Genomic DNA, 27,350 nt, shown 5'->3' with positions numbered 1-27,350 from the left:
AACTACGCCTTTGTTATTGTAAATAGGTTAGCGACCCCTAGCGGCGAAAAAATTCCATACTGTACGTTTAAATAAAATTGTGTTCAGGGTTCCCACAGATTTCAGCCAATGATTTCCTTGACTTTAATATTTTCAAGATAATTGATTTTTCAACATTTTATAGACATTTCATTCAAGACAATTTATTGCTCATGACAAGCTATTCCTATCACTCTGCCATGACTTCAGTAATCGAGGATTTTATGACTCTTACATCATTTGAAACCTGAAAAGCCTGACATATGAAATAATATGATGCTTGTTGATTATCATTTTTGATACATCATGTTTTTATCGCTCATATAGTGAGAATATGGAGCTCATACTCAATGTAGAAAAAACAGCTACATTTTATTCAAACTGAAAAAATATGCAATTTGGTGCAGGCGCTGATGTTTATATGCACAAAGACATGATGCTTGTAATGTAAATCAATGAGATCTTTATAGACAACTGACATAAAATGCATCTAAATATCAGTTGTCACTATATGAGCCAATAATGTCTTAGTAGGATGATTTTTAAATGCTTAGTTTTATGATCAAAGTTTTATGATCTCTAGTTTTAAAACATATAATGCAATGCAATACAATGATGAACAAATAAACCTTCAAAATCCTAATGATCATATTTGCTACATTTGAACACGATGTGTGGAAAATCAAATAAACGTAGTTGCTTCAGTCCATTAAATGTAAATTTTGAAATATTACAAACAAAAATCAGACATTTCACAGCAAAAAGACAAGAACCACAAGCTGAAGGTGGACATTTTTACAATTATACTAAAAGCCTTTTACTTGCTAAAAAAAAAAGTATGTTGACAATTTATAGGCCTTAGAAATTTGCGTATCAAATATGATACACTAGGCTTTATAGGGTTAAAATTCGCAGGGATCCTGTGTATAGCTATTTTGTAGAGGATTTTCTTCTGACTATATATATATATATATATATATATATGAATCAGGAGCTGCAGTTCAGAGTGAATTTCTGGTATAAAAGTTACAAAAACCAAAGAGCCAAAAATACACAAACCATCTAAATATTGATGTACCAGAGGTACGACAGAACATCAAACCACCAATGTTTGAGTGTAGAGAAAAGGCTATTTCAGCTTGAGCCTTCAGTTCTAATCACTTGACAAACAAATGATTTTTCATGATTTTATTTGTAACTATATTGGTTAAAGATTTATTAATAATTACAGCATTGTTTAGTAATTGTTGCGCAATCATCAGACTTATTACTATTATCCTTATTATTCAAGTAGTGATGATCATAATTAAATTATTACTTACAATTCAGAACTATTAAGTGCATTTCAAAAAAATCAGACACAAAGAGGCGTTTACGAGGAAAAGCTACATAACTTGTGTTTCCAATGTGCCTTATTTCAGAATCCGAATGCAATAGGCAAAGACAAAAGGCAAACTACAGAGCCAGACATTAGACATAAATAAATCTACACAGTGTCAACATTCAAATGAGCTCCATGCCCCTGCTGTCGTACTCTTCAGCCTCGATCTTCAAGGTGAGGAACAGAAATATGGGACATCATGAGCAATCAGCCTATTAAAGGAATATTCCAGGTTAAATACAACTTAAGCTGTCAAATTACTCCAATTAAAAGCTAAAAATATTAAGGATGTACTACACATAGATTATTCAGTAAAAACGTTATTATTTAACTTGTGAAGTTCGATAAATCATCTGCGACAAAAATTAGCATCTGGTTATGCAATACCGACGGGTCAAAATAATAAAATCTGGGAAGCTGAACTGACAGCGAGTCCCAGCTGCTGCACGTAGAGCTCAAGTTTAATACTTGTAATATTCCTTTAACTACAAATGTGACGTGTAACATACAATAATAAGTGTCATGCCTCAGTCCAATCAGCGTGCACAGAAAACGATCCTCAGTGTTTCTCGCCCAAAACACGATCAGTCCTTCAACGATCCTCTGGGATCGCCATTCTTAGCAGCAACATGTTCAAGAATTAAGAGAACCAATTCCATCTGGAGTGAGAACATAAGCCTAGTTTCAAAGGGATAAATAGATTTCAGAACGACCACTGTGATTTTCAGCCCTTGTCTCTGTGAAGTTAAATACGGTCTAATACTAGTATCAAGTCACTGGATGCTACATGGGTCAGACTTCAGTGTTGAATTAGAGTGTTCACTCTCGACTCATGGTTGATGCCATTGTGCGCTAAAAAGATGGAGCGTTTGTGAACGCTGCAGTTCCTTCACACTTTATGATGGACGACTCCACCGATGGGTGTTAGGAATGACTACTGATACATGGTTGAGAGGGAGCGACTCCAAGGACGATCCCCCTTGTATATGCGCTTGAAGAGTAAAGGCTAGGTCTCTGGGTTGGGAGTAGCGAGAAGAGGAACGTTATCCCTCCTCCGTCGCACTAGCGGAGGACGCCGGTACTGTTCTCCGTCCACCAGCGTCTGGGGAAGCGGTTTGCGTTTGCTCTCCGGGAGAAGCAGGATTGAGAGAACCGCTAGCAGGGCCAGAGACGAGTAGACCACATGGTGCAGAAAGTATCCGTAGTGATTACGCAGATCCATGAGAGGAGAACTGAGGCGGCCCACGCAACCCAGCGCCATGACGGCTCCCACTCCACTTCCTCTGCGGACACAACAATGGAACGTCAGAAACATCACATTCACAGGTTCTATGAAATCTTTCGTCTAAATGGAAATGTTTCCCAACAAGTGATCAACTTTGGTTGAAGAAAAGTAGAAGCACATTTTGTTTCTGATGGAACTTTTGCCGTTGGCTTCTTTTAGTACTGATGCTGCCTTCATGTGCAATTGGAATTAACGTAAATATGAGTTTCCTAGTCAGAAATTGGACGAGTGGCCACTCACGACTGGGAAACTCTGAGAAAACTTCGACTCTGAGAAGCGATAAGCGACGAAGAAGAGAACTATCACTGTGACTAAATTTTATTTGTTTTTCCCACAACATCTACATTGTTTTCTCTCGCCGTTACACACATGTACATTTACATCTATAAAAAAAAATTATTTGATGCATATTGTATGTATTTGACACAGCAAAAACAGCATTTTACTGAAATTTCTGAATCTAGATCTAGCCTATACAATAGTGTGGGTAATGTTTATATGGTTGTCAATGAATGTGACGCTACATTTTATTCAAAATTCATTGGATATTAACCAAATATCTTCAATAAATTTAGGCTAAGATTAGACATAAGTGAACATTGTTTCCTCCATGATTCCTATTCATTCTGACAACAAAGTACTTGAACGTGATTAACTAATAATTGTGAATAAGTGGGATGTAGGAAATTTCAACAGCATGAGTAGCGCTACGTCTCTGAGTTCCTCATAATACTGAGCAGATCACAATAAAGTGCTTCCGACATTACAATTAAATATCAGACTATTGATAACAGCCATATATAATGCATTTGGCCAATGCTTTTATGCAATGCATTCAGGGTTTACATTTTATTAGTTCATACATTCCCTAGGAACCAAACCCATGACCTTGCCATTGGCCTTGCTTTAAAGCTAATAAGTTAACAACGGGTGCAAATCTTCCCTCAGTTTCATCCCAGGAGAAACACTCTTGGCGGGAAGCCAGAACAACACGGTGCAGATGCATAAATTACATCCCTAACCGGCTCTCTGGTGCCCGGGTGTGAGCGTGTTGTTTTTCTTTCCCATTTCATTGTCCACACATTACCTGCATTCTGCTGTTTCAGGAGCTAAAATAAGCCAGGTGTTATCATGGTGTGCTAGTAACCAGCCCTGCGGGACTGGCGTGTTTACCTGATGACGGTGGGCATGACTTCAGCGGTGAACAGAATGGAGAGGGAAGCGGCCGCTTGGGACGAGAACAGGCCCATGATGGAGAACACGGTCATGGCCGACTCGCTCAGATCTGCAGGGACACATTCATCTGAACGTCAAACATTGAGACCCTAAATACCTCAAAGAAATAAATCATTTTCAGAAAATTCTGTGTGCAAATCTCACAAAACATCCAGATCATATTTCACTCACAAAATATATAAATATTCCATAAAAGACTGTTTTGCGTTGTGATATTTTCAACAATTACATGCATTTACAATTACTTAACAATAAAGCACAACATTATAACATTACTTAAACAAGTGCAATTATAAGTATGCATCCCTGTAGTATTTATTGTTCTAAACTTATGCAGAATATTATAGATATTTTATATATATTATATATATATTATTATCTTTATATATTTTAAATTCACTGTGTCCAGACAGGATGATTTTATTAATGTATTACAGTAATGAATGAGATTTATTTATTTACAGTATTTGAAGTGATGAGATTTTGAAGGACAATGTGCACACATGCAGTATACATTTTTCTGTATTATTAAAAATAAATAATTAAATATTAATTCCTTTCTTTATTGTTTTGAATTGAAGACGAAATTTCACCTGAGAATACAGAGTAAAATACTGTCATTAGTATGTGTGTATGGTGTCAGGAAAGCAACCCGTGGACACTTACAGTCCATGAGTCCCAGCAGGATTAGGGAAGCCAGTCCGGTCAAGGTCATGGCTAGAAGAAGAATTCCACGACGACCAAACCTGTCCACTGTTGCCCAGAGCAGCAGCCAGGCTCCGCCCCCGGCACACACAGACAGCAGGTACGTCCAATAGAAACTGGGGGTGATCCCTCTGACGTCACCTCTGAAGGAGCTGTAGCAGTGACTGATGCCATGAGAGATGAACCTGGACACAGTGCAACAAAATAAAACAGCAAATCAGCATATTAGAATGATTTCTGAAGGATCATGTGACACTGACGACTATAATAGTCAGTATGATCATTACAATTAAAGTTTAGACTTTGGCCCGCAAATTTTATCAAGTTCTTCAACACCAAACTCATCCAACCACATCTTTATGGACCTTTGTGCACCAAGTAATGATGGGATAGAAAAGGGCTTTCCCCAAACTGTTCCCACAAAGCATTGTCTAAAATGTCTAGGTAAGCTGAAGTATTAAGATTTCCTTTTACTGGAAGGCAAGGCAAGTTTATTTATATAGCACATTTCATACACAATGGCAATTCAAAGTGCTTTACATAGAAGAAATAAGAATAATTATCTGGAAGAGAGAATCTGCCAGAACGATTCAACACTCCACACTCACCTCTCCATCCGACACTTGCTATTGTACATGCATCTGCTCGGCCATGGAAACCCACATTTTTTGTGCTGATATTAATGCCAGTGGAAGTTTCACACACTCTAAATGTTCCTAAACACTTCCACTTTCCAATAAAACCACTTACAGTTGACCGTGAAATATCTAGCTGGGATGAAATTTCACGAAACGACTTGCTGCAAAGGTGGCATCCAATCACAGTGCCATGCTTGAATCCACTGAGCTCTTCAGAACGACCAATGTCTTTCCCAAATGCTTGATTTTATACACCTGTGCCAATGGGTCTGATTGAAACACCTAATTTCAAGAATTAAGAGGTGTGTACCAATACTTTTGGTGTGTAAGTACTCACTAAATGTTTGTTCTATATCTACACTGTTGCTTCCTGAAGGAAACACGTTTAGTTTTTCTCGTCAAAAATGACAATCAGCTGAAAATGAGCTATTTTGTTATTTTGCAAGAGCAGTCCGCCTCCAACTTCCAAAAGTTGTTCATTTTTGCACATTAGGCAAGTATAAACAGTAGGAATCACTTACGATGTGAATCCCAGCACACACAGGTTTTTCCAGATGTTTCTGCTGTGCAGCAGCTCTGGGAAGGACAGATGAGGACGTCCAGGGGATGAAGACGACTCTGTGTCCATCTCTGCATCACACACAATAACACACTCTCATTCTGCATTCTTGTTCATTGAGAACCGAGCAACTATTAGACGAAAAACATCCAGCAGAAACTGATGCTGTCTGCGTTTCAAAATGAACATTTCCAAGCGTCAACCAGACAGATATTTTTAAACTAACCCGTGAAACTGTCGTCATCTCTCTGCCGCTCGCTCCGTTCGCTGAAGGAATTCATGTCTCCCGTCCTTTCGGAAAGCAGAAGCCAGCGAGGCGATTCGGGAAACACTCCCGGGATCCTGAAGACAAACAAACTGATCTTTAAATGCCAGCAAAAAGAGCAGCTTCACAGAGTAATACCAGCATTTGCTCTACAAACAGCACCGGGAGAAACGACACTGAGCCGCCAGCGGGACGATCATCACTACTAACAAGCGCTAATGCACGCTGGCTGCTCTTAAAGCTTTGATGCTTCACAGGGAATTTTAGATCAATATTTCTGAATGAGGTTGAAGGCGCTGTCGGTTTGCATTTAGGCTGATGAAGTGTTGAAAAGCTTTTTCATATTGCAGCTCATAGAACTTGTTTCAGGGATCCCGGGATCGCCCGGTGACCCGAGTAAACTTCAGCTTTGGGTTTCTGTGATGTTTTGTGAATTTTGCTGAGGTAAATACATCACTGAATTTTTTTACTGAACATAAACAGAAATAAAACGTATGTGTATCAGTATATTGGATCCGTGCATTCGCTCTTAAAGTGACAGCAGCCTAATAAACCTGCTGACGTCTCTATAATAACACTAATCAAACAACAGAAGACTAAGGAAAATCACTCACTGCTTTTGACTGAACAACTTTGATAAGGATTAATCTATGTTGATTTATACAGTGAAGACTATGCAGTGCTATTTTACTTTTTACATTAATTACATTTTTGTAATTTTCACTGCTATCTGAAATGGTCACCGGCCATTGGTAGGTGTGGAAAGAAGTTATTTTTAGACCACCGTATATACACAGTGTATATATATATATATAACATTGGTTAAAAAGGACCTAAAGTTAGTAATAAAAGGAAGGACAGTGTTAAGGTTTTGTTGAAACTGCAAGAGTGACGTGGAAGTATAAGTTAGAATAGGTATGAAATTATAAACACATCATGTTTTGGCATCAATTCCTGGTAAAATGTTTTATGAATCATCTAGCTGTCTTAAATGACCTTATAATAGTTATCAGTCTCAAACTTTCTTATCAGTGCACCTCTAATAGTGACAGTATACAAACCAAAACCACATGATACAAGCTGAACTGTGCAACATCTGAACCATTTGCTAGAGCATAATTATTACAAAAGCTGATTAGTAGGTTGTATTCCTCATGGACTAACCCGTAGCACAGGAACAACGCCAGCGGAGCTGCTCCGGTTCCCAACAGGCCCCTCCAGGAGCCACAGCCGAGGGCCACGGCCAGCAGCAGGAGCTCGCCCGCAAACGTGGTCAGACCGGACATCATCGTGGCCAGCAGCCGCAGGGAAGGGTCACAGAGCTCCAGACCTGGAACACAACGGAAACTGCTTTAAAGGTCATGACTAACAGAATGCATTCAAGCGTTTCATATTCTGTTCTGGATATTAGTATCTGTTGTTCCCTTTCGTGGTCACTCCGAGTTACGTCGGATGACGACGATTGGGGTTTCGCTTAGAAGCCTATCACCTTCGAGTATATAAAACGAGCCAATGGCAATGAAAATGCCATGGGTCTGCGGAATTTGCATAGCGTAACTCCGCCCGCCGCAGGGGGTATATAAGGAAGTACGCTGGCACAATGCAGACATGCTTTCGCTTCGGAGCCGAGAATTTCTCCACTCCTGTAAGCCAAATATTCTGAGTTAGTCTTCTCTTACCTTCGAGACGAGCGAACTCTCCGGTGTTGGTGTGACGGCGATTTCAGCGAGTGCTCACTACCCTGCTGATCTGTTCAGTGATCTGACAGTTAGTGTGTTTCTCCCTGTTCGCTTCAGCATCCGCGGAGTTTATCCTCTCACAAAAAGAGCATTGCACGTGGCACGTCTTTTTAAAGATGCCTCGCCCGTGCACTTCTGGTTGCGGTCGCGAGATATTTTTCTCTGATGGGCACGAACTCTGCTTAGCGTGTTTGGGTGTTGATCACGCTAAAGCAGCGTTCGTGGATGACTCATGTTCCCACTGCGGGAATATGACCATCTCCATGCTGCGGTCGAGACTCAATGAGCTCGTCAGAGCGAGAGTCCCCCTACCCACACCCCGATCTACTGGCTCCGAGAGGGCTAGTACTTCGGCTGGTGGCCGGGGTGACCTGAGGGTAACTGTGTGGGACATACCGCCGACACGTCCACGGTCCACACACCCCTCTTCAGCATCGGCACCCGCGAGTGTACAAACTGAGATCGCTGGTTCCTCTTCGGAGGCCCCGCGGGTTTCGTTTGGAGCTCCAGAGGAAGATACCATGTCGATCGCAGCATCACAAGGTGGGCGCGAGTCCTCGGGAAGTGAGGATTCGGCTGCGTTGCCGCCCTCGGGTGTGTCAGCGTTGCCCGAGTCTGATCCCGAGCTGACCGCCATGCTTTCCCGGGCAGCCGCGGCTATTGGTATTGAGTGGTCCCCGCCACCCGATCCAGTGCGCTCGCGGCTGGACGATTGGTTTTTGGGAGCGGCCGCTGACACCCGTCGCCGCCCAACCCCAATTCCTTTCTTCCCGGAAGTGCATGAGGAAGTCACGCGGTCCTGGAAGGCTCCCATGTCTTCCCGCGATCGTTCGTCGGCTTTCTCCGCCTTTCCTCCCCTCGATAGAGCTGATGCTTGTGGGTACACTGGGATTCCCACGGTTGAACGTTCTGTCGCGATGCAGCTGTGTCCGGCAAGCGCTTCATCACGTGGTGATCCAAAGCACCCATCCAAAGCCTGTAGATTTTCGTCCAGCATGGTCGCGAAATCTTACAGAGCGGCGGGACAGGCAGCTGCTTCTCTGCATGCCATGGCCATCTTGCAGGTTTACCAGGCCAAGATGCTCCGTGACATGCACGAGGGTAGGACAGACCCAGGGCTCTTTGATGAGTTGCGCGCCGCCACTGACCTCGCTCTCCGGGCGACGAAAGTGACCGCGCGCTCCCTGGGTCTGGTGATGTCCACAGCTGTGGTCCAGGAGAGACATCTCTGGCTGAACCTGGCTGATATGCGTGAGCCCGAGCGGACTCGTCTGCTTGACGCTCCCATATCCCAGGCCGGCCTTTTCGGCGGTGCGGTCGAGGACTTTGCCCAACAGTTCTCGACTGCTCAGAAGCAGACTGAGGCCATTAAGCATATTCTGCCCCGGCGTGCTGTTGCTGCTAAGCCGCCGGCACAGAATCCTCAGCCTGCTCGCCGCCGAGGGCGCCCTCCTGCGGCTCCCGCCCCTCCCGCACGGCCCCAGCAGCAGTCATCTAGGCCGCGTCGTGGAGGAAGCCGCAGGAAGGCGCCACAGCCCTCTCCAGCCCCGCCGCCCGCTAAACGCCAGGCCAAGCGGCGCTCCTGAGACGGGCAGCTCAGGATTGGCTTTCCTTTCTGTTCAGGAGGTGGTAGCAGGGCCACTCCTTCCCCCGGTGGAGGGCCGGGGGAGAATCTTTTGTTCTCCACTCCCCGCTGCTCGTCCCACGACGGGCAGCACCCTAATGTGGTTAAAGACAGAATCGAAATCCCCAATCCTGAGCCCACAGAGCCTGAGGGCCACAGTGCACGCCACCCTCGGGTCCCGCCACTGCCGCCCCCCTCTGTCCCAGAGGTGCGGGATGACAGCACGCGCCGCCCACGGGCCACGCTCCTCTCATCCCCCTCTGTCGCCAGACCCCTGCCAGAGCACGCCCCCGTGGGACGCGCGCCCTCCCCTGGCCTCCTCTGGCAGGACGCGGTTAATGACCGTGCCCCCGCACAGGGCCGCTATGCCACCCTCGCCGGTGCCGGTCATTCCGCCTCGCTGCCCCACCGACGGTACGTCTGTGGTTCGTATGACCCCGCTGGTGCACTTTCTGGAGGCCTGGCTAGAGCTTCCCAGACTGTCCCGCTGGGTCGCGAGAACCATCAGGCTCGGCTACGCGATTCAGTTCGCGAGATCTCCTCCCCGCTTCAGGGGAGTCCGCTTCACTATGGTCGGTGGCAATGCCCCTGTCATGAGAGCGGAGGTCGCCACCCTACTGGCGAAGGGTGCGATCGAGATTGTCCCTCCAGCCGAAATGAAGTCCGGCTTCTACAGCCCTTACTTCATTGTACCCAAGAAGTCCGGTGGGTTACGGCCAATCCTCGACCTGCGCGTCTTGAACCGCTCCCTTCACAGGCTGCCGTTCAAGATGCTGACGGCCAAACACATCCTCCAGTGTGTGCGGCCGCAGGATTGGTTTGCAGCGATCGACCTGAAGGACGCCTACTTCCATGTCTCCATTTTACCTCGACACAGACCGTTTCTACGGTTTGCTTTCGAGGGGCAGGCATACCAGTACGCGGTTCTCCCTTTCGGGCTAGCCCTGTCTCCTCGCGTCTTTACGAAGGTCGTCGAGGCAGCCCTTGTTCCCCTCCGGGAACACGGGGTTCGCATCCTGAACTATCTCGACGACTGGCTGATCCTAGCTCACTCTCGAGACCAGGTTTGCGAACACAGGGACCTAGTGCTCCGGCACCTAGTTCGTCTGGGCCTTCGGGTCAACTGGGAGAAGAGCAAACTCTGCCCCGTGCAGAGGATCTCTTTTCTCGGTATGGAGATCGACTCGGTCGCCATGTGCGCGCAGCTTACGAGCGAGCGCGCGCAGTCACTGCTGGCTTGTCTTCGTCAGTTCGAGGGCAAGAGTGCGGTTCCACTGAAACTTTTTCAGAGGCTCCTGGGGCATATGGCATCCGCAGCCGCAGTAACGCCGCTGGGATTGCTTCATATGAGACCGCTTCAGCTTTGGCTTCGCGATCGAGTCCCGAGGTGGGCATGGCAACACGGCACGCTCCAAGTCCCAGTGACTCCAGCCTGCCGTCAGACCTTCACCCCGTGGGCGAACCTCAGCTTTCTACGGGCCGGAGTGCCCTTAGAACGAGTTTCCCGGCATGTTGTTGTATCAACAGATGCCTCCAACACGGGCTGGGGCGCCATGTGCAAGGGTCATGCTGCCGCGGGCTCCTGGACAGGACCCCAGCGCCTTTGGCATGTCAATTGCCTCGAGTTGCTGGCTGTACGTCTCGCCCTGCACCGCTTCCATGCGCTGCTCAGGGGTCAGCACGTACTAGTCCGATCAGACAATACCGCAACAGTAGCGTACATCAACCATCAAGGTGGTCTACGCTCCCGCCGTATGTCGCAACTCGCTCGCCACCTCCTCATATGGAGTCAGAAGCATCTGAGGTCGCTTCGAGCCATTTATATCCCGGGACACCTGAACCAGGCGGCCGACGAGCTGTCTCGAGTTCGGCCTCTCGCTGGAGAATGGCGACTCCATCCCCGGACGGTTCAGCTGATTTGGGATCAGTTCGGCGACGCACAGGTAGACCTGTTTGCCTCCCACGACTCGTCCCATTGCGACCTGTTTTATTCCCTGTCCGAGGGCACGCTCGGCACGGATGCACTGGCGCACAGCTGGCCGCGGGGCCTACGCAAGTATGCGTTTCCCCCAGTGAGCCTTCTTGCGCAGACCTTGCGCAAGATCAGGGAGGACGAGGAGCAGGTCATTCTGGTTGCCCCGTATTGGCCCAACCGGACCTGGTTCTCCGAACTAGTACTCCTCGCGACAGCACCTCCCTGGCCAATCCCTCTGAGGAAGGACCTCCTTTCTCAGGGACGGGGCACCTTATGGCACCCTCGTCCCGATCTTTGGAGCCTCCACGTGTGGCTCCTGGACGGGACGAGGCAGGTTTGAGTACCCTACCACCTGCGGTGGTGGCTACCATCACTTCCGCTAGAGCATCGTCCACGAGACATCTCTATGCGTTGAAGTGGAACCTCTTCGTCAACTGGTGTTCTTCTAAACATCAAGAACCCACGAAATGCTCGATCAGTGTCGTGCTTTCCTTCCTGCAAGAAGGGTTGGAGCGAAGGCTGTCTCCCTCCACCCTGAAAGTGTATGTTGCCGCCATTGCCGCACATCACGAAGCAGTTGATGGTAAGTCTCTGGGAAAGCACGACCTGATCGTCAGGTTCCTGAGGGGAGCGAGGAGACTAAATCCTCCTCGTCCTCCCCTCGTTCCCTCTTGGGACCTCTCAGTGGTTCTAACTGCCCTGCAGAGTGCTCCATTTGAGCCTTTGCAATCAGTGGAGCTTAAGTTCCTGTCAATGAAGACAGCGCTCCTGGTTGCATTGGCCTCCATCAAGAGGGTAGGGGACCTGCAGGCATTTTCGGTTGACGAAGCGTGCCTGGAATTCGGGCCGGCTGACTCTCACGTGATCCTGAGACCCCGGCTTGGATACGTGCCCAAGGTTCCTACCACACCCTTTCGAGACCAGGTAGTGAACCTGCAAGCGCTGCCCTCGGAGGAGGCAGACCCAGCCTTGGCACTGCTCTGTCCAGTACGCGCCCTTCGTGCTTACGTAGACAGAACACGGTGTTTCAGGACCTCAGACCAGCTCTTTGTCTGTCATGGTGGGAAGCTGAAGGGAAAGGCTCTCTCAAAGCAAAGGTTATCACACTGGATAGTGGATACCATTGCTTTGGCATACCAGCAGCAAGGTCGTCCGTGCCCCCTTGGTGTGAAGGCCCACTCCACTCGTAGTGTGGCTTCCTCTTGGGCTCTAGCGCATGGCGCCTCGCTAACAGACATTTGTAGAGCTGCAGGCTGGGCGACACCCAACACATTCGTGAGATTCTATAATCTCCGAGTAGAGCCAGTTTCTTCTCATGTACTCGCTTCAACCAGCCGGTGCTAGATTCTGCTCAGGTGTCTTCGCTTGCTCGCCATTCCTCTCCACGGACGGGATACGTGCGATATTTCTCTCAGGTGAGTCTGATAAGCTCTGAGTTCCTCCAGCACTGGTGACGTCAACGCCTGACTTATGCCATTTTGCCATAACGCAGCTTTTGCGCTTGACTAGGTGCTTCCATGTGCATGGTTCCCCCTCTGGGCGACCCCCACATGTGTTTTCCACTGTAAGTCTCCTTGTGAGCGTGTGTCTTTCCCTTGGCAAGCCACCTTGCCACCCCTGGGGTTTAAAATTCCACCTGCGGCTGGACACCCCAGTGATTCTCCATATGCATCCCTCTGGGTCATATGTGTATTCTAAGTCCCCCCCATCAATGGCTGGGCATGATTGCATATTTATCTCTGAGATATGCTTCCCAGTGTACCTTGGTATCCCTGTGTTAAGTAGGACTCCTTCGTTCGTGCTAGTCTCACAACAGGGAGCTCAGACTTACGCAGGGCACTGGAAGACAGCCGAGGTGGCGTGATTAGACTGGAACCCCAATCGTCGTCATCCGACGTAACTCGGAGTGACCACGAAAGGGAACGTCTCGGTTACGGATGTAACCCTCGTTCCCTGAGTGGGAACGGAGACGTTACGTCTTCCTGCCACTTCCGCTGTACCGCTGAAAAACGCCTGGGGCCAGTCTCGGCTCCTCAGCGAAGGCATGTCTGCATTGTGCCAGCGTACTTCCTTATATACCCCCTGCGGCGGGCGGAGTTACGCTATGCAAATTCCGCAGACCCATGGCATTTTCATTGCCATTGGCTCGTTTTATATACTCGAAGGTGATAGGCTTCTAAGCGAAACCCCAATCGTCGTCATCCGACGTAACGTCTCCGTTCCCACTCAGGGAACGAGGGTTACATCCGTAACCGAGACGTTTTAGTTCACTCGCAGTGGGTTGATTGAAACCTCTGGATCTGTTTTCGACCAAAAAACTTTTGTATTTTCAGACATTTTTACTACATTGTAATGGTATGAAACTTGGTAAAGGTTTTGGCACTTGCTATGTGAACACACAAAAAAATGATGGACATGATTCGAAAAGGTTAAATGAATTCCTGAAAAAAATAGTCTTGTATTGTCCGTGGTCAAAAATGAACGCATTGGAAATGAATGGGAAACGATCAAGTGGAAATGTTTGGTACTGCGCTCAAACAAAATCTTACTGAAAGCTACATTTTTGAGATATCAACCTCAAATTTGGAACACAACTTGTTTACATTTTTTTTTTCTGACAGTTTTAGAGTAAAACATGTTTTGGAAAATAAATATTTCATATAAAATATAAAAATAGTATTTTATGCATTTTTCATAATAATAAACTTAAATTTCTATAACTGTTTTGTTTCACTTTTTCACTTCAGTAATCATCTGCCATATGTAAAAAGAGACCAAACTTAAGTCTGTTGCTCCAAAGCATTCAAGATTTACAACAGTTTCAGTTTTATGCTCAAAAAGTGGTTAACAGGTAATAAATGGATTATAACTATTCCAAAAATATAATTTACTACCATAAAATCGCCTAAAAGTACAACAAATTAAATATAAAACATCATTGAACTAAAATATAGTACATTCATTTCATTGAAATAAAATGTTAAAAATGTGTCATTTTGGACCGTCACGCGAACAGCACCAGAACGTTTAGATATTTGCACTTTTTTGCAGTGTAATATCATCCCAAACCCACAGCAAACAAACACTGCTGAGTGTGTGTTTCGGTGTGTGTTTGACTCACGTGTGACGTAGAGCGTGAGGTAGACGCCAGCGCTCGCAGCGGCGAGACAGAACCGCATGGAGATGAAGACCGGCGGCGAGGGCGAGACACACACCAGCACACCGAACACCACCGCCAGGGTCAGAGACACCAGCAGGGACTTGTGCCTGCCCAGCCTGAACACAAGAACAGCACAACTCAATACAGAAATAACATCAAAAACGACACAATTCGATACGTCACGATACGATATTATTGCGATACTCCCAGACATATGATAAAAGATTAGTAAAAAATGTACTGATGATTAGAATGCTATATTTGATATGATATTGTGTGTGTAAATGAATAGGCTTGGCCTTGGTGCTGAAACCCAAATCACAGGACAATAGAGACGCCAGAATAACAATATTCATGATTATGAAGCTGAAAACAGAATTATTGTAGATGAATATGCTTGATCTGTTTCACTGACTAGACATATTTAAAATAATGTAGGACACTTTTACTGGTAACATCAGACATTTGGCATAATCAGGAGCCATAAATATTCTCCCATTGCATTATTATACATTATATTAAACATTATATATAGTAGTTTAATGTAGTACTGACACTAATACTCAAAAAAAATTATTTTTTTCCTCTCACAGTCATTTTTATTTTGGGTTATTCACAATACATATTGTTGCATTTTTGTATTGCAATATATTGTGACACCCCTACCAACACCAGACGGTTCCTCACCGGTCAGACGCGTAACCCAAACCCAGACAGCCTGTAAGGGTTCCCAGAATGAAGCACACCTCCTCTACTGGAACCAGCCAGTACCGCAAACACACCAGATCCCACTGGAAACAACAGGAAGTGAAGCCAGAACAGACAGGAAGTCAGTTGTAGCAGTAGCAGGGACACGCAAACAGTTTGTAAATTAAAAAGACTTCCTGTTCGTAAGGAAACAGTAACACTGTGATCTCCAAAGACGCCCTGAAGATGCACAAGTTCATGTTTTCTTCTACGCTAAAGCGGAAAATGTGACCAGGCTTTAGTTTCACTTCATGTTTGATGTTCAATTCAATTCACATTTCTTTTTATAGCACTTTTCATAATACACATCGTTTCAAAGCAGCTTTATGGAAAATGCATGAGCCCACATTACAATTTACAGTGATCTGTTATCAGAGGAAACTGTCTAAGTTATGTATTTCAGAAATGTACATAAACAAAATCACAGTTAGCTAAAAATGTATTAAACAATTCAATAATTTATGCAAAAAAAAAAATGCATTTAAACAATGTAATAATTTAAAGCAGAAACAATGAGCTCATTGAAGTAAAGAATACTTATTTGTTAACAAGTGATAACGGCAGAACTGTAAATAACACTATAAATAGAGTCAGATGTCATGTGACCAAACCAGCTGCATGATGACATGACCACAAAAGAGATCATCAGCTGAAATGTGACCAAACCAGTTCTTCTGCACACATGACTCGTCTTCAGGGTGGAGAACTTCAGCCCACACACACACTAAACACAAAATACTCCTTAAATGAACGCATTAACTATCTTTAGATTGTTCCCAGTTTGGCATCCTTGATTAAATGAAAATCCACAAACTTGAAACACCTGACTGGGAGGAATAATGTGTATGAGTCTATATATAAACCAACACCTGCTGTTTATTTGATTAAATAAAAACTTCAGACGTGTTTAGTGAGGAATCTGATGAATGCGTGTGTCAACCTTTCACTGGACATGGAGTTTGACAGACATAGACACGCGTCCCTCCCAGACGAAGCGTGATTAACAACCAGAGATAAATCTATTTCAAGTTCATCTGTGAGAAAGTCACTGCAGCTTATCAGTGCTGTGTGTCAACAACACAGTCTCAGTGACTCTCCTCGATCTCCGCAGCATCGCACTAGAACAAAGTCAATATTCACATATTTAATGTCAGAAAGGTTCTGATTGGCTGTGATTATGTCGCATCATGAAGCATTTTTTGGAAAATTACAATTACTTGCATCACACTTCTGTGACATTCAGCAGGATTAAAATCAACATGTTCATAGACTTTTTCTAATATAACACAAAAAAAAAAATATTCTTTAGATTATTGCATTATTCTGTATTAGTGCCTGAATTCACCATCTTGCCTGTTTAAAGACATGATATCATATGGTTAGTTCACACAAAAACTAAATAAAAGTGTTGTTATCATTAACTAAAACGAAAAATATTTTAAAAGTCTAAATAGCAATTACCTTAAAATAAGTTTATATTTTGATTTACTTTATGTTTAAGATAACATTTCTTCTAAAATACTAAATACTAGTACTAAAATTAATCAAATTAAGGTTACACTTTATTTTAAGGTGTCTGTGTTACAGTGTAAGAACTGAGTAATAATAATGAACTACATGTACTTACTATAGAGTTAGAATTGGGGTTTGATTTGGGGTTAGTTGCATGTAATTATGCATAATTTATAGTTATTATTACATGCAACGTGTAACAAGGATACTGTAAAATAAAGTGTTACCAAAACTAAAACTGGATTAAAATGAATACAATCAAATAAACTAACACACACACATACAACAAAATGACTAAAACCTTTAAAATGAAAAATATAAAAATAAAAACTATTGCAAAATATTAGTATATTAAAGATACTAAAATGAGACAGAACCATTTGACTTATTTTCTTTTATTCGTGGCACTTTTGCAGTGATCGGGCTCCAAAAAGGACCATAAAAGCCCCACATTTTAAGTTTGACGATGGCTTGTGTTTATGAACTGATGAATCACACAAAAGTTACCAATTATTGATTTCAAAGCAAATATCTGAACATTCTAAAATCAAGATACATGCATAAGCAAAATTACTTTTAGGTCTTTTTTGCCAAATTGGGTCAGAATAATAATAATGATAATTTTCCATTTTAATAATAAACTTAATTTCTTCTGTCATTTTGCTTATCAAGTAATTTTTTTTTTTTTTTTTGCAGTGTACCATCTGATGCCATTCTATTCTTTTGTAAAGTTAAATTTTGCAATTAAATCTTGAATTCTGGGACCCTGTGTATAAAAAATTGTGTATTATATAAATATATATTTATTTATTACATGGCTCTGTTGAATACTTGATTCTGATTGGTCAATCGCGCCATCCAGCGGTGTGTTATTCCCAGATAACAGCCACTGAACACAGAAACCCCTTCTTGTTATCTCAGAATAAACCCCTTCAGTTGTGTGTGTGTGTGTGTGTGTGTGTGTGTTATCTCAGAATAAACCCCTTCAGTTGTGTGTGTGTGTGTGTGTGTGTGTTATCTCAGAATAAACCCCTTCAGTTGTGTGTGTGTGTTATCTCAGAATAAATCCCTTCAGTTGTGTGTGTGTGTTATCTTAGAATAAACCCCTTCAGTTGTGTATGTGTGTGTGTGTGTTATCTTAGAATAAACCCCTTCAGTTGTGTGTGTGTGTGTTATCTCAGAATAAATCCCTTCAGTTGTGTGTGTGTGTTATCTTAGAATAAACCCCTTCAGTTGTGTATGTGTGTGTGTGTGTTATCTCAGAATAAACCCCTTCAGTTGTGTGTGTGTGTGTGTGTTATCTCAGAATAAATCCCTTCAGTTGTATTTGTGTGTGTGTGTGTGTGTGATCTCAGAATAAACCCCTTCAGTTGTGTGTGTGTGTGTTATCTCAGAATAAATCCCTTCAGTTGTGTGTGTGTGTTATCTTAGAATAAACCCCTTCAGTTGTGTATGTGTGTGTGTGTGTTATCTCAGAATAAACCCCTTCAGTTGTGTGTGTGTGTGTTATCTCAGAATAAATCCCTTCAGTTGTGTGTGTGTGTGTGTGTGTTATCTTAGAATAAACCCCTTCAGTTGTGTGTGTGTGTGTGTGTTATCTCAGAATAAACCCCTTCAGTTGTATTTGTGTGTGTGTGTGTGTGTGATCTCAGAATAAACCCCTTCAGTTGTGTGTGTGTGTGTGTGTGTATGTGTGTGTTATCTCAGAATAAACCCCTTCAGTTGTGTGTGTGTGTGTGTGTGCATGCGTGCGTGTGTGTCTGTTATCTCAGAATAAACCCCTTCAGTTGTGTGTGTGTGCGTGCGTGTGTGTGTGTGTATGTGCGACCTGATCCTGATCACCCTGTCGGGATTATTCTGAGATAACAACTGGCTGGATCTACATTATCTCTTACATATACAATGAAATGGATCCTGGTCTGACGTCATTGTATGTAAAAAGAGCAACATTTTTCTGAACATCTTGATTCTGAGCTTTAAACTGATTAGTTGCGAGTGTCGGCCCACCTCTGTGACGATGTTATTGGTCAGTCCTTCGGTGACGTTGTAGTCGTATCCGGCGTCGCAGTCCCTCAGACCCGACGGCGTCCCGTTGGTGAACACGAACTGCTTACACTGAGCCAGTCCTCCGTCTCCCTTCTCCGCGCGCATGGAGGCGTTGGCGGCCTGAGGAACGGGAGACGGTCCCGGGAGACGACAGCGGAAGGGCGAGGACAGGGTCAGGAGCGGGTCACATGACAGCAGGAACGCCAGGAACAGGTTGGGAATAATGGAGAGAGCGATGAGGAGCCGCTGCTTCCTTCGGCCCAGAGCCAGAATCATGACCTCTCCGGTGGGGGGGAGGGGCAGGGGCAGGGAGGAGGGGGGGGAGGAGGGGAGCGAGGGAGGAGGGGGGGGACACGGGGCCGGGGAGCCCAGCGGAGGGGAGGGTGATGTCATCGTTCGTTTGAGAGACCGGCTCCTTACTGACGCGGTCGTGGGTGAGAGAGAGAGAGAGAGAGAGAGAGAGAGAGAGAGAGAGAAAGAGAGAGAGAGAGAAAGATAGACGTTTGTCTGTGTCTCTCACTCTCTCTCTTCCTCTGCTCGCCGCCTGAGACCGAACGACAAGAAACAACCTGCAGGAGAAAAAGGAAATTAAATCATATGAGTGCTGGATCTGATGGATAGATAGATAGATAGACACAGACAGACAGACAGATAGATAGATAGATAGATAGATAGATAGATAGATAGATAGATAGATAGATAGATAGATAGATAGATAGAAAATTCAAATGAAAGTATGACTTGAAGGTGAAACTAAAGAATAAAAGAAAATACATCAGATGAAAGTTAAAGACTGAACAGGTGAAAGAATAAAATGAAAGAATGAACAGATGAATAGAAGGAACGAACTGGAGGAATGTGAGTGTTATGTAAGTGGGATTATAGAGAGAACAACTGCAGTGATGAAACCATAGAACATAAACACGAATATGATCATGCATATGAGCAAAGCTTCGAATCATCATTCACAAGTCCTGTTATGAAAATGACTTTATAATTTATTTATTAAAAGCATAGCGAACCCTCACCTGCTACTGCTGATGCTGATGTCTCCAGATGAGACACAGATGAGACACTGATCACATCAGCTGATTTACAGGAGGACTCCAGCACACACACACTGATGATGATGATGATGATGTTCTGATGTGTTCTGGACCCGTTCGGCCCGTTCAGTCCGGCGTAATAAACGTCTCTCCACACACACAAACAAAAGCGCCTCGCTTCACTTCTGCTGATCTGACGCGTTCTGTCCGCCGCACGCGACGCCAAACAAACGCGTTAAATGGAGGTAAATAAAGCCTGGACTCCGCTGTCTCGGAGATGATGACGGCCATGGACGGAAACGGATCCAGGCACCGAGACGCGGACGGGGCGGAAAAACCGGCCCGACTGGCGGCCAGTGTCGGAAAACATCGGGAACATTCGGGCAGCTTCGGAAACATTCTACTAGACGCAGTTGCAGTACAGCCACACGACCGCACGAGGGCGCCATTTCACCACACGGGAAAACTGTTACAAAGGATTTTTATTTTAAAACGGTTACAAAACTGCATAGGCATTACACACTATATTACTACATGCGCACTATTTAAAAAACAGTACACAATGGCTGTGGTCAGTATGTCTATGTGAAATGTCTGTATGCATGAAATGAAAGGATGACCTACTACATTTATCAAAGAAAACTCATAAGCTCATTAAAATGGCATGACAATTGATATATGAAATATTATTAAAAGTTCTACATTAATTTTTAAATAAAACTTTAAATCTACAATTATTTATTTTTTAGACATGTCATGATTGTACTATGCTAAAAATTCTTCCTCTGTATTTTTGTTGTTTTCCAGTACAAATATAATATCTGAACATTTTTAAATCAAAATACATACATAAGCAAAATTACTTTTATGTCTTTTTTTGTTGTTTTTGTTGTAGAAAAAAATTATCAAATTTAAGTGTTAAATTAGAGTTTTTGCTCAAGAATTTATTTTTTTATTTTTGCCAAATGGGGTTATAATAATAATAATAATAATTAATTTTCTATTTTAATAAACTCATAATATGTATATATATATATATATATATATATAATTTTATTTTTTTCAGACAAGTATCATGATAATGCCATGCTATTTCTGTATAATATATTTTATTTTATATTAATATATAAATGATTATATTTTAGTTTAACATATAATATATTAATATAATATGATATAGTATCATTTCATATTATTATATTATAATAATTTATTTTTATTAATTTATATTTACATTTAAAGTAAAACTTTAGGCCTACTGTAAAATATTAGTTTTTCAGACAAGTATCATGATAGTACCATGATATTCTGTATAATATAATGTTATATATTAATTTAAAATACAATTAAATACTACTATATTATATATTAATTCAAAATAAATGATATATATATATATTATAAGTATAACATAATTTCATTATATTATAATATTTTTATTATACATATATTTTTTTTTTTAAAGTAAAACTTTAGGCCTACTGTTAAGTATTAAAGTTTCTCAGACAAGCATCATGATAGTACCATGCTATTGTGTATAATATATTATATTATAACAAAAGTTACATATCAATTTAAAATAAAACAAAATATTCTTATATGAAATGATGTATTAAATGTTGTACTTTAATTTGAACTGAAGTGAGTGTGTGTGTTCAGGTGTTGAGCGTTCGCATCTCAGCCTGTCCTCTGGCTGTTGAGTAACAGAGGCTCGGTTGAAACACACTCTTTCCTCACACTGTGGCAGATTTCAGGTCTGGGACCGCAGATTGCTCCACAGCCATACGGAATGAAGTTACAACACACAAACATCAACAGTTGTGTGAATTAATAAATGTCAGAGTGTTCTCTAGTGGACGTGTCCCTGTGTGTTATCAGCCTCAGTTCATCTGGTGTTACGGGTAACCAGAACCAGATAACCCCGAGCGAGTGCTATCAGTGTAAGCCACAGGAAGACCTGAACACCCCAGTGTCGTGATGCTATCACCAGCGCACTGTCCCACATGTGTTGAAATCTCATCCGTCCCACTGAAGCTCGGCCTGAGCTCTTCCCGCTCAAACACCCGTGTCATCGTGTCCGTTTGAAGGGAGGAAAGATGACAGTCTGCTATTGTGTTGTGCAATTTACAATCAATGCAGATTGACCAAATAATAACTCATTTCAGAGGCAAATCTGCAACGCTGCTGGATTCAGTGTGCGGATCATCTGTGGAAATGCAGATTCTGATGCATGTTTTGTGGGATTTTTTATAATCATAGAAGAGCTAGTTTTCATGTCACAAGTCTGTGGTTTTGTATGTTTGGTGTAAAACTTCAAAAGTTCAGAATTAGAATTCTAAAGTTCCCATTATCATTATATTCTTAAGCGATAAAATCACACGACTGAACATTAATAGAAAAGTCAAGAGTATTTTTCATATATGTCAGAAGAACAGAAACTGAAACTGTATAAAAATACAAATACATACAAAGCATGTGAACTCTGTCATGCGTGTTTGTAATTTCATACAACAATGAATTAATTACAAATTACGGTCCATGTTACATGTAGTTACTGTAGTAATAATAACTATAAATTATGCATAATTACATGCACCTAATCCTAAGTACATGTAGTTAATAATTATTACTCAGTACTTGCACTGTAACAGACGCCTTGAAATAAAGCCAAATTATTTTAGCAAAGTAATTATTTTTGACGTCCAGAATTTGTTTGTAATGCATTTTTCTTGCTTCAGATATTAATTTGCTTAATTGTTAAACACTTTACAGTAAGGTCTCGTTATTTAACGTTAATTAATACATTAATAATGAGCAAAACATTTGTTATAGTATTTATTAATCTGTTAATGTTAATTAATAACTGTTCATTGTTAGTTCATGTCAGGTCCGTTAAGTAATATTAACATATACAACTTTTGATTTTAATAATGTTATAGTTAATGCTGAAGTTAACTAACTAAACTGAATAAATGCTTTAGTTTACATGAACTAATGATGAGAAATACTTCTAATTTTCCTTATTGTAAGATGTAACCTTTACGTTTTAGATTTAGCTGAGAAGACATTCGGTACAAAACATTTTAAAAATAGATTCGTCGATTTTTTTTATATTTTCGTCAAAACTTCAAAGATTGTGTGTCGATATACAAACTGACTTTCAAAAAACAAACCAACCATGAGAAATATTCACTGCAGAATCTCTGAAGAATACAAAATTAAACGAGTTACAAGATTGAACTATTTATTTAAAATCAAAACAGAAAACGCTTGAGTTTTTTAGATTTGCTGTGATGTTTAACACAACCAACATCGGTTTATCATTCAGAACGACAGGTACTCCAGCTTTAGATGTTTGCAACTAGTTGAGACTTGATTGAGACTATTATTTCCCATGTTCACTTTGGACTGATGAACTATAAGAAAGTCACGAATCTAATCTAAGATCAAGGTAACACTTTATTTTGATGGTCCCTTCTGAACATTCTCCTGACTATAAGTAACTTTGCAACTACATGTCAACTTCTTCTTCTAACCTTAACCCTGCCAGTCTACTAATACTCTACTAACACTATAATGAGAGTTAGTGGACATGAAGGTGCAGCGTCACTTATAATCAACAGAATGTGTTAAAGGTGCAGTGTGTAATATTTAGGAGGATCTGTTGACAGAAATCCAATGTAATATTCATAACTATGTTTTCAGTGGTGTATAAAGACCTTACATAACGAACCGTTGTGTGTTTATTGGCTTAGAATGAGTCATTTCTCTCTACACACACCGCGGGTCCGCTTACATCCACGTGTTTCTACGGTGGCCCTGAATGGACAAAGTGTTTCCTCACCAAGTTGTTCTTCATGTAAAGAAGCTAGCTAAAGTCAGCGAATAAAACAAGTCACAATAATATTCACAATAACATCGTTTTACTGAATAATTAAGTTAACATCATTTCTTAATTTATCTTTGTAAAGAAACCTTATTGATAAACTGGCTACTCTCTGCAGTCTCAGACGACGACATCACTTCCTGTCAGCCACCGTAACTTCTGTTGGGTGTAATTCGCAACCTCACCACTAGATGCTGCTAGAAATCACACAGTGCACCTTTAAAGGGACCATGAAAATAAAGTGAAACCAAGATGAACAGAACCTTGAGTGTCTCAGCAGTTGTCGTCCTGCTCTTTGGCCTGTAGGTGGCGCTGTGACAGATAGTGTCTGAGCGAGTCCACCTCGTGTGACAGGCGCTGTATGTGCATCTGCAGCCTGTGGTTCTCGTCCTGAAGCTGTAGCGCCCTCTGCTGGGTCAGCTGGATACGGCGGCGAGCTTTATCACGACTCTTCCTCACGGCGATGTTGTTGCGCTCTCTGCGCAGGCGATACTCAACACTGTCTTTGCTCAGACCTCTCTTCTGTGTGGACTGGCGGAGAGCGGGCACGGGCGGCGGCAGAAGAAACTGGGAGAAATCCTTCTTAGAGATCGGTAGAGTTGCAGAGAACGGAAAAGAAATAGAGTTCAGTGAAAGCCATTCATTCAGAGATGAACAGAATGGAACATTCTACAAAACAAACACAACGAGTTCCAATAGATTTTGGAGATAAAAATAAGTGTCATTTTTATTAGTATATAAGTTAGAAGTTATTATAAGTATAATGTACTAAAATAATCACAACTGAAACTGAAATAAAATTAATAAAAACTATATAGACATATTTAAACAAATTATATATATACATACACTGAAATAAATAAATATAAATAAATAAATAATAAATATATATATATATATATATTAGTTTAAGTACGTCTATATAGTTTTTATTTATTTTATTTCAGTATATATGTCTATATAGTTTTTATTGATTTTATTTCAGTATATATATATATATATATATATATATAAAATTATAATTTGTTTAAATATGTCTATATAGTTTTTATTAATTTTATTTCAGTTTCAGTTGATTATTTTAGAACATCAAGTTAAACTAGTTGTTTTTAAATAATTTTAATATATTTAATTTATTATCTAATATTTATTTCTATATTTATAACTATCATTATAATCATTAATAACTGAATGTTATTATATAGACGTTTTTTAAAATGCCTTTATAGTTTTTATTATAGATAAAATAAAGTGCTACCATTCTTTCCCAGATCATAAACATTTCTCTCACTTTTTCCACAATCTTAAATGGACATTTTCATTGAGCTCACAGTGCATTATGGGACACAAGACTTGTTTACATTTATTAATTTAGCAAATGCTTTTTCCAGTTTTATAAACACTTTTTTTTACATTCTTTTTATCTTAATGTTTCCTTGTTGTCCAAACCACAAACATTCAATGGAATCTAACATTAATATTTCCCTACAACAATTCTTTATTTATTATTAATTGTAATTATTTCAGTGCCTCAAATGATTTCATGCATATTAAAAAAACGAATTATTCCATAAAATGTTTTAAATAAAATATATTAAAATTATTTTAAAAAAAGTATTTATTATATAATATTTACTATTCTATCTAATTTAATATTCACTAATATTAAGTATTTAGTCATAGAATTATTTACTAATTAATTTTACTCATATCCTCAGACATAATTAATAAACCAGTGTTATTTTTATATAATTGAAAAACTACAGTTTTATTCATATGTTTTATCATTTTTATTAGTATATGGGTTAGAAGTTATTATAAGTATAATATAAAATTATATTTTGTTTAAATACATCTATATAGTTTTTATTCATTTAAGTTCAGTTTTAGTTGTGGTTATTTTAGTACATCAAGTTAAACTAAATATATTACAATTATTTAAAAAAATGTATTATCTAATATTTCTTTCTACATTTATAACTATCATTATAATCATTAATAACTTAATGTTATTTTATAAAAAATAAAATTTATAATTACTAATATGAAGTATTTACTCTGGTTTATTCATTAATAAATAATAATTCTGTGTGTTATTTTAATATAATTGAAAAACTATTACAGTTTAATTAATGTAGAATTAGTTGTATTTGTATATTTTCCATTTAAATTTTTGTTAAAGTTTTAGTAATTTTGTTGTTTTTGTCATTTGCACAAGTACATAAGTTAGAAGTTATTATACGTATAATATATAATTATACATGTTTTGTTTTTTTTAAACACATCTTTATAGTTTTTATTATTCTTATTTCAGTTGTAGTTGTAGTTATTTTAGTATATCAAGTTAAACTAAACGGAAAAAAAGGAAATGCTGCAATGGCAACTACCTGGAATAAAATAAGTTTTTGTAATATTTTATTTTATTTTGAGCAACACTTTTTTTTTTGTGTGGTTTTAGTTTTAGTTGTACTGTAGTTATTTTAGTACATCAAGTTAAACTAAATGAAAAATGGATTTAATGGATTTTTTATGGTTTTAGTTTCAGTTACTATGTACTATGGTAACCCAGCAAACAACCACATGTTTATAGAAATGGTGAGATGTAAACAAAACCGGTGTATTGTTCACTGCTGAATTTCATTGTATATCAACATGTATTCATCAGTTTGATCATAAGAGGCACAATGGCAGAAACACACAGTGTGTGTGTGTGTGTGTGTTGTTACCTGTGGAGCGCTGTGATTCTGCTGCGTGGGCCGTTCGCTGTTGCTGGTGTTCAGACAGGACGGGTACGCCAGGTAACCCAGACCCATCATTTGCTCCGGTGTCTTGGGAAAGCCCATGTTCTGGCCGTACAGACCCGAGTCCATCTGAGGCATGGGTTCCTGAGGAAGAGTGCCGTCAGGAGAGCTGGAGCACGGGTGATGGAGTGAGAACATGCAGATGGAGGACGGTGAGCTGTCGGACATGGACATCTGTGGATGAAGAAGATTTGAGGCTGTAGAAACATCAACACATGAAGTTATAAAGCTTAATCGCGTGTGCTTACGCTGCTCAGTGCTGGTGAACGCTCTCCTCTCTAACTTTATGGGTCCTTCCACAAAATCCGTTATGATACAGGTACTTCAGCGCTCATGACAACATCATTTCCTCTGTCACAACCATCTCTCTCTCCCTCCTTCCCCCTCCAATTATTTTTTATCTTGCATCATAGATTGACTTCTTTTTTCCCTCTTCATTTTCCTTTTATTGCACTTTCTACAATCTTAACGTGTCCTTGCCGTCCAAACAACTGATATTCAAGAGAATCCAACACTGACATTTCCCTGTGATAAAGGGATTTGTTATCATTTGTTATAATTATTTCAAAAACAAAAATTATTTCAGAAAAATATTAGGTTTGATTAAAAAATCAAATTCATTTCAAATTATCTCTATTACTTATCTATTATTTCTTTCTAATCATATGTATATATATATATGTGTGTGTGTGTATATTTATTTATCTCATCTAACATAAAAGTTTGT

General features: G+C 41.0%; 2 protein-coding genes across 4 annotated transcripts; both read right to left on the bottom strand.

The window, feature by feature from the left end:
- Positions 1–1,191: 1,191 nt before the first annotated feature.
- On the bottom strand, positions 1,192–20,307 carry slc22a17 (solute carrier family 22 member 17). Its single transcript, XM_084102660.1, has 10 exons — positions 19,919–20,307; positions 18,852–19,459; positions 15,273–15,376; positions 14,547–14,701; positions 7,252–7,417; positions 6,049–6,164; positions 5,785–5,893; positions 4,587–4,810; positions 3,858–3,969; positions 1,192–2,682 (listed from the first exon to the last, which is right to left on the bottom strand). The coding sequence occupies exons 2-10, from the start codon at positions 19,281–19,283 to the stop codon at positions 2,406–2,408; spliced, it is 1,695 nt and encodes a 564-aa protein (XP_083958786.1). The 5' UTR covers positions 19,284–19,459; positions 19,919–20,307; the 3' UTR covers positions 1,192–2,405.
- A 2,856-nt stretch (positions 20,308–23,163) lies between these two features.
- Positions 23,164–27,026, bottom strand: cebp1 (CCAAT/enhancer binding protein (C/EBP) 1). Of its 3 annotated transcripts, none has more exons than XM_084102574.1 (3): positions 26,872–27,026; positions 26,549–26,797; positions 23,164–24,404 (listed from the first exon to the last, which is right to left on the bottom strand). In XM_084102574.1, exons 2-3 carry the CDS (start codon positions 26,795–26,797, stop codon positions 24,096–24,098), a joined length of 558 nt encoding a protein of 185 aa, XP_083958700.1. In that variant the 5' UTR covers positions 26,872–27,026; the 3' UTR covers positions 23,164–24,095. The 3 variants fall into 3 exon arrangements, with proteins under 3 accessions (XP_083958700.1, XP_083958701.1, XP_083958702.1); XM_084102575.1 differs by having other exon boundaries at positions 23,164–24,401; positions 26,872–27,025; XM_084102576.1 differs by having other exon boundaries at positions 26,549–26,780; positions 26,872–26,986.
- Between the last annotated feature and the right edge of the window lie 324 nt (positions 27,027–27,350).

This window comes from Abramis brama (assembly GCF_963993115.1).
Source record: "Abramis brama genome assembly, chromosome: 24".
Taxonomy (NCBI): domain Eukaryota; kingdom Metazoa; phylum Chordata; class Actinopteri; order Cypriniformes; family Leuciscidae; genus Abramis; species Abramis brama.
The sequence above is the reverse complement of the archived record's forward strand: the minus strand, read 5'-3'. Positions and strand labels throughout refer to the sequence as shown.